The sequence below is a fragment of the Centroberyx gerrardi genome, chromosome 10 (genome assembly GCF_048128805.1).
Source record: "Centroberyx gerrardi isolate f3 chromosome 10, fCenGer3.hap1.cur.20231027, whole genome shotgun sequence".
NCBI lineage: Eukaryota > Metazoa > Chordata > Actinopteri > Beryciformes > Berycidae > Centroberyx > Centroberyx gerrardi.
Genome location: NC_136006.1, coordinates 31,935,960 through 31,943,950, shown reverse-complemented (window position 1 = coordinate 31,943,950; position 7,991 = coordinate 31,935,960). Strand labels below are relative to the sequence as shown.

Sequence of the window (7,991 nt, the reverse complement as noted above, 5' to 3'; positions counted from 1 at the left end):
GAATATATTCATCCCCATGCTGTTTTGTTAAATCTGCGGGTGTAAAGCCGTTGTACCCCCACGCCCCCCTGGGTGACCCCCGAGGATCAGAGACCAGGTTGTCGAAACATTTGTAACATTTGGCCAAAGCAAATCTCAGGCTGCCTGTTGAATAGGAGCTGAGACCGAAGAAGGAAAAAAATCCCCTTGGACCCCTCGAAACACTCCCTATCCTGTCCCTGGACCCCCCTCTCGTTCCTTATCCCTCACACACACACACATACACACACACTCACACCGCCCATGCAGGCTCAACCCCTCACAACCTCCAGCAAATCCCCTTTATCTTTTCCCAGCCAGATGGGGCCGCTGGAATAATAGCTAAAGCCCAATGAGTTCCATTCAATTTGTCCTGCCGTCTAAAGGAGCTTGTAAGCTTTCCATTTGCAGTTATGTTATAGTAACCATGGGAGGCTCGGCAGTGTTAGGACTTAATTACCTCCTAATAGCTGTTGTAGAGATAAAGCCCCTGGCTAGCACAGCCCAACACTGTTCACCCCCTGAGACAGAAAGGCCTGAAAGTTCCTTCTCTAGCCAGGTTCTACATGGTTCATCTGAACATCAACACTTGGCAGCTAAAGGAGGGATATGTCTATGTCTACATTGCCCAGTATTACTTAATGTAGACACGTTCCTGTAAAATTCAGTGGAGCACATACACTGAATTTACACACCAATGCACGCACGCCTACACACAAAGGTAGGTGCACACATGCGCATGAACACACACAAACACACACACACATCAACAGCACTAGCAGTGGCAAGCAGCATCTCACGTTCTTCACTACAGATTTCAACAAAAGGGAGAATTTTGCTTCATTTCATTCCAAGATTTCTGAGAGAAAGAGAACGAGGGGGAGAGCTAGGGCATTATTCATGTTTTTCAGTTCATTTGGCCACTGCTGGTCAGCTCCCCAGACAGAAAGAGAAACGTTCTCTTGCTTTTTTCTACCCTTCTCTCTTTTCTCTTCTTTTTTGTTCCCTTTCTTTTTTATTTTGGAGGCAGATTAGCAGGATTAAGTATGGCTCACATATGCTCCCCCTCACTATTGGTATTCACCACAGCACTGGGCCTACCGCCACCCAGACTGATAGACAGAGAGAGGGAGAGGAGAGCGAAGAGAGAGAGAGAGAGAGACAGAGAGATAGATAAGTGATGAGGAGTGTAGTGAGTGAGGAAGGGATAATTAAGGAGTAAATAGGACAAAAAGGAGAAGAATTTCTCCTTTTTCAAATTGCTGGTAGACAACTGAATTGAGCAGCTAAATGTTGAGGTGTAATGATAATATCACCTCTGACAATTTATTTATCCTGAGGTTCATTCAGTGTCTCACCTGATTTTCTAGCTGCTCTCTCTCTCTCTCTCTCTCTCTCTCTCTCTCTCACACACACACACACACACCTCTCTCTCTCTCTCTCTCTCTCTCTCTCTCACACACACACACACATGCTATCTCCCTCTTGCTCTCTTTTTTCCCTCTCAAACATGGTCCCTTTCTCACTCTCTCCATTCCTCTCTCTGTCCCTCTCTCTCGCTCTCTCTTTCTTGGTATGGGAGATGTTTGTTTACCTTGGAACAGGACAGGATTAAAAGATGAATAAACAGGCCTAGAGACAGATACTGAAACGCTTGTGAGGCGACATGTCTTCTTCCCGGCCTCCAGTCGTTCGAATTAGCATTGTAAAGCAACCCCCCCCCCATCTCTCTCTCTCTCTCTCTCTCTCTCTCTCACACACACACACACACACACACACACACACAGGAAGCAAGAATTTTAGGAAAACACCAGAACATTAGTGGAGAAGCAGAGCTGAAATTGAATGTGTGCTCAGTGCAAAACTGAAAACTGAAAAATTGAGTCTGCACACCGCATTACTACACATTTGCGGACTCTATTTGTCATTTTTCATTGTCTTTTTCATTTGTCCAGCACCTGTGAAGTACTTGATGTGTGTGGCTTTGAGTATTTCCTCCAAAACTACTGACCATGATACTGTCAGTTCTAATTCAAAACCATCTAAATCTACTGACACAAAATGGAACTTATTAACTAAGTATTCATACAGCATTTCGTTTATCTTATTGGCTTTAACTTAACATTATGTAGTGTGTAAAGCAGTTTTAACACTGTATATTTTGAAAAAGTGCAATATAAATGAATTTCTTATAAATGATGTATATGAAATGAAGCAACCATTGACCTGTTCTCTCATGCCTCCTGCCTCAAGTGGATAGAAACATCATTATCCCATAAATGGAGTGAAGATGGAGGGGTAGCTTAGCCAACAAGAGATATTAGACAAAATCACATTTGACTGTGGAGGAAATTCACTTGCCTGCCACAGAAAATTCACCTAAAGGTGGCAAAAGCTTTCTAATCATACACTTAGTTCACACAGCACTAAGCACCCTGCAGGTCTTGTAGCCTATATGTGGTGTAATTGATGGGTCTCTACACCTCTTAGGATGCTAATGTCCCGTACATTAATTATCCTGTGTTGTTTTATTCATCCCAGCTGTGAAACTAGAGTGTCTCCCGGGAATCTGGGAAGTGTTTGAGAGCAAACCTGATGTGACTGCACTGCAAACTGGTGGATGGCAGGGATGAAATGCATGTTCCAGCCAACCAGTGCCAACAATGCAGATTACATAAATAATAATTGTTCCTCTTTAAACCCACATCAGTTTTGGCTAAAAAAACGAACTATTTTCTGTACAAGGAAGAGAGCAGAACCATTGCTTATGGGTGATTAACACCAGAAAAGCCAAGCTGTGGTCAATTAATGGCTGTATTGAGTTTTAGAATTGAAATATCACAGCTTTCAGAATGTCCATCTATGACTTTTCCAAGATCTACTTTCTGTACAAACCAAGCTTGTTAGATTTTCAAAATCATACAAGGACATAATAGACCTAGATTTACCCCTTCAATTAAGGGCTTCTTGGCATTCTCTTAGACCCCCCAAATCCTGCGGGGTTTGGTAATCAGTTTTAAAGAATGTATTATATAATGTGAAAGTCATATACTGTGGTTAAGATATTTTTGTTCATATTCTAATCCACATTTTAAAGATTGGGGGATTTGTTGTATCTCATGATAATATTTCTGACATAGCCTATATGTCATGTGTGAGTGGTTTAGGGTGCTATTCCTCCTCCTAATCTACTTTATTCCCCTAACAGCCGTCAATCACTTTCTTCCCCTTTAGTAACTGTCATTTAAAATAATGATCCATAAGATGAGACAGGAGCCCAAGAAGGCCAGTTGAAGACAAAAGCCCTGAGCTATATGCCTTTGTTGATCCCATTGTGAATCCAGACTAACCAGTGTGACTGTGGGAATGTCTAATGAAGCAAGTGGTGGCGCAGCTATCCGGTACCTCCTGATTTAAAATGCCACTTTATCCGCCTTCATTACCATAGTCTTATTTAACGGGGTAAACAAGCAAACACAAGGGACGGAGAGGAGAAAAAACAAGCAAATAGGCTATAACAATGAAGAAACAGCGAAAGTGGTGTGTGTGCCGCGCGCGCGCGTGTGGTGGGGGGTGGGGGGCCAACGACCTTGATTTTGTGACATCGTTGGCAGACAGATGTCACCTGGCTGGTTGTGGTGTGGTGACTAGTTCCGGTCCTCACTTCTGATTGGCAGAGACGCGTTCGAAGCCGTTGTAACGTACCTGATACACCTGTGACGGCATCAGTTCATTTGATTGTTAATGCGCTAACTGATAATTACCACTCATAGCCTATTGGTACGCTCCTTATGTGTCCCTGAGCAAACACTTTGTCAATAATTATATTGCTTGAAGATAACATTTCATTATTAATTGGTTATTATGGATTAAAAATCCATAGTGTTGTTGCCGTTTGCGTCTTAGCTGTTAATGACTGTAAAGGGTTTGCGTCGAGTGATTTATTGCTTAATTTATTTTTTATTGGCCTGTTTAAGTGTGCCAAACCCATCCTGGTCTCTGCATAGAGAGAAGACAAGTGTCAGTTTAAGACCTCAAAGTAGTGCTGCTATGCTTTATTCTTTTCTTTTCTCATCTTTCTCTCTTTCGTTCTTTCTTTGAAAATAACGCACAAATGCCAGTTTAAAAAAAACAAACTTTAATCATTAAAGTTCTTTTTTTTATTTTTTATTTTATAAAATGGTCACTCGGGACTAATTTGAGTAGCGTTATTATAATGACCTACTACCATATTTTAGACTAAATTTGAGCCTCTCCTTGTTGATTTCATGCAGATAGAAAGATATAGGCTATTAACGATTTTCCAGTCAGTTTCCCAAAAGAAAAGACAATGTGTAGGCTAGTTTTAGAAATGATAGGCCTATTGAGCATGAAGCCTGTTATCCTTCTACAAATAGCCTATAGGTCTATATTTTAATATCAATTGGCCTACCGATGCAGATATCATGAGTTGAATAGCTAGAGCATACGAAAAGAGCTCAGCATTTAGGGGCAATTAGAGATTAATGTTTCTGACTGCACAATCTAAATTTATTTCTAGACAATGAAGCTGTCAGCTTCAGTTACTTCAGAAAGCAAATCACTGGTTTGGGTCCTTATGTCAGAGCCTGTCTGACCGCCAACAGAGGGCCACACTGCAATCGGTCCATATTGGACTAATTGAAATGTTACAGATCATAACCGTTAAAAACAATTTTGCACGCTTCATTTGTGAACGTTAAAGATGCACTTTAACGGCCAGTCAGCTGCTGGCGACCTGGTTAAAACAATAAACAGCACATTAGCTCCAACTGCAAGTACAAAACATATTGCACTAACTAGGCTTCGAAATGTTATTGTTGTTCATTTTAAGGGGCGACGTGATTTTATGACAAAATGAAAAGTGAGATGTGAGAAACGAATTTTCGATTTAAAATAGAGGGACAACTCTGTTAATCGCACTACCTGTTCATACGAAAAATACTGAAGTTTATTAAAATACCACTCCACTACTAAAAGCTTACTAACCTACTATGACTAATAATAATAATAATAATGATAGACCATTAGAGATTAGTCGACGGAAGATTAATTTCAAAATCAACAGTTATTTATTGTAGTAGCTTGCCGTTGAAAAACGAATAAACGAATAATGTAGGCTATCATAATTTTTTCAAATGAATTCAAATGAAGCCTGATCTAGGCTATTTTATTATGATGATTATTATTATTATTATTATTATTATGATTACTATTATTATTATTAATAATAATAATAACAGTAACAATAATGGTGATATAATAATAATAATAATAATAATATAATATTTCCTTGCCCTGAATAATAAAGCCCAATTAAATGTTCAATGTGATAAAACTGTGTTTCTTTGTTTCTTTATAATAAAATCCATCAACATACGGGACAATATTTGCACAAGAAGAGACCAAATGCAGGAGGGAGTGTGTCTGCTGATGTCACTTAGAATAGAGATGCTGTTTCTTTGTAATTACATCAGACTAGAAGACCCTCCAGACACCCCAGCCCCCCACCCGCCAACAAAGTTATTTATTCGTAGTAGCTTGCTGCTGAAAAACGAATAAACGAATAACGTCTCTGAATTTTAGGGAATAATTAAAATGAAGCCTGAACAAGGCGATTTTGTTATTCATTTTGATTTTCTTACCCTGAATAATATAGCCTAATTAAGGTTCAATATGATAAAACTGTATTTCTTTGTTTCGTTATTATCAAAACCATCGACACACGGGCCAACATTTAGCTACACATGAAGAGGCCATATGCAGGAGGGAGTGTGTCTGATTTCACTTAATAGAGATGCTGTTTCTTTGTAATTACATCAGACTGGAGAACCCCCCCCCCCCCCCCCCCCCCCCCCCCCCGCATGAAGCCTATTGGTCGCAGGGAGGCAGCAGGGATAGAAACAGCATTGTCCTGGTGACCTGGCCCCTGTATGGTTTAGCCCACTATAAAAACCTGTGGTCGTACCCAGGCGTGCCAAATGGGCTGTCAGATGCGATTTGGAGTAACAAGTGGATCCGACGTTTACATTTTCTCTACATCGCGCTTGGAAATATTCTCGGTAGGTTTCTAAATTGTTTTGTTTTTGGACATTCTGAATGGTAGTTAAGTTTTATTTAGCACAAGGCAAGTGGATGTTTGAATCACCAGGCTTATTAAAATAAATAAGTTAATCAGTTGTGTATATGGCGAGGTATGGGCACTCTCGCTATCTTAGCCCAAGTGAATCATGATCTTGAAAAAGATCAAACAAACCAGACATGTATTATTTATTATCTAAATAATTAAAAAAAATCCCATCGGGGAGCATTTAGATCCAATGTTCCCTCTAGGTTAGTGACATACATCTAAATATTTATCACACTGACCAAATAATAATAGGCCTATCTTGTCACTCCCTACTTGTGATAATTTATCATATTGACGATATAATAATATCTTGCTAGTCATCAGACATAACTCCACTTGACTTCAGAAATCAAGTGGATATCAGCGGTGTTGGTAAGTGTTGGTGGACATTAGACAGGGAATTTGCCATAGGCGTTCAGTCAATTGACGACCCTGACATGAAGTTTTGTCTGCTGCTCTCTCTTTAGAAAATCGTGTTGAATGAAGACCATGGACTCCGATACAAGCCGGCCGTCTTCTCCCGAGGTGGACGATATCTTCATGTCGGCCATGAAGAAGTCTGTGCACGGCTTCTCCGGTGCCGTGTCCTCCACACAGAGCGACTCTCCACCGGACATCCCCGCGGAGCTGCGGGGCCTCTCGAGCAACGACGAGGACTCCCTCGCCCTCAAGATGATGTCTAAGAAAGACCGCAAACTCCTGTCTGAGGGTGAGCTGCAGTCTATCCGCCTGAAGATCAACAGCCGTGAGAGGAAAAGGATGCACGACCTCAATGTGGCCATGGACGGGCTCCGGGAGGTCATGCCCTACGCGCACGGACCGTCAGTGCGCAAACTCTCCAAAATCGCCACTCTCCTGCTGGCTAGAAACTACATCCTGATGCTGAGCAACTCGCTGGAGGAGATGAAGCGGCTGGTGAGCGAGATATACGGCAGTAGTGGCCACCACGGCGGCTTCCATCCGTCTGCCTGCGGGACCATGACGCACGCAGGTCCTCTGCCCGGCCACCCGGCGGCTTCCCACGCTTCACACCCGGCGGTGCACCACCCGCTCCTCCAGCCAGCGGCGGTCTCCACCGCCTCCCTCTCCGCGCCTGGTATCTCCGCTGTGACCTCGGTCAGACCCCACCACGGACTCCTCAAAGCGCCCGCTGCCGGTGCTGGGCCCCTCGGCAGCAGTTTCCAGCACTGGGGCGTTGGCACCGGGATGCCCTGTCCGTGCAGCATGTGCCAAGTCCCGCCTCCACATGTGTCCAGCATGAGCACCGTCAGCATGCCGAGGCTGGCCAGCGACTCCAAGTGACTTGAAACAAAAGGGAAACGAACCTTTGGTCTGCTGTGGGGCTACAGATGCTACTGTGTGTCTACCCACAACATCATTTTTTTTTATTTATCTGTGTTGCCGAATCCGTTGCATCGACGGAGCCAATAAAGGCAAAATGCATTGATTTTCCTTACACTGGGAATTTAGGGGTATCACCACTAACTTTGTGTTTATGGTAACTAGCCTCACTGGTATCAGGTGTTTCTTCACAGAGCTCCTAAAGCACAATGACACTTGAGCTTATTAATGAAAATCTTTGGTGGCCCCAATTGTGTATTTAGAGTTGTTTAAAGATCTATTTAATCGCTGCAGCTGGTGATTAGTTGCCTTTCCATTCTCTGAGCCTGAGACGAAAAAGCTCCCAACGTGAATCAAACCACAAATGTAGAGTGTAAATATGTAGATGGATTATTCTGTTTAAAAGTACGAGATATTTTATATTAGAGTCTTGTTAATGTTTGGGATGACCCCCACCCCCACCCCCCCACCCGGCATCCCACCC

The 7,991-nt window shown here is 42.5% G+C and overlaps 1 protein-coding gene across 1 annotated transcript; it reads left to right on the top strand.

The window, feature by feature from the left end:
• The first annotated feature begins 6,646 nt into the window (after window positions 1–6,646).
• olig2 (oligodendrocyte lineage transcription factor 2) lies at window positions 6,647–7,468 on the top strand. The gene has a single exon (XM_071926931.1). The coding sequence runs from the start codon at window positions 6,647–6,649 to the stop codon at window positions 7,466–7,468; it is 822 nt and encodes a 273-aa protein (XP_071783032.1).
• The last annotated feature ends 523 nt before the right edge of the window (window positions 7,469–7,991 follow it).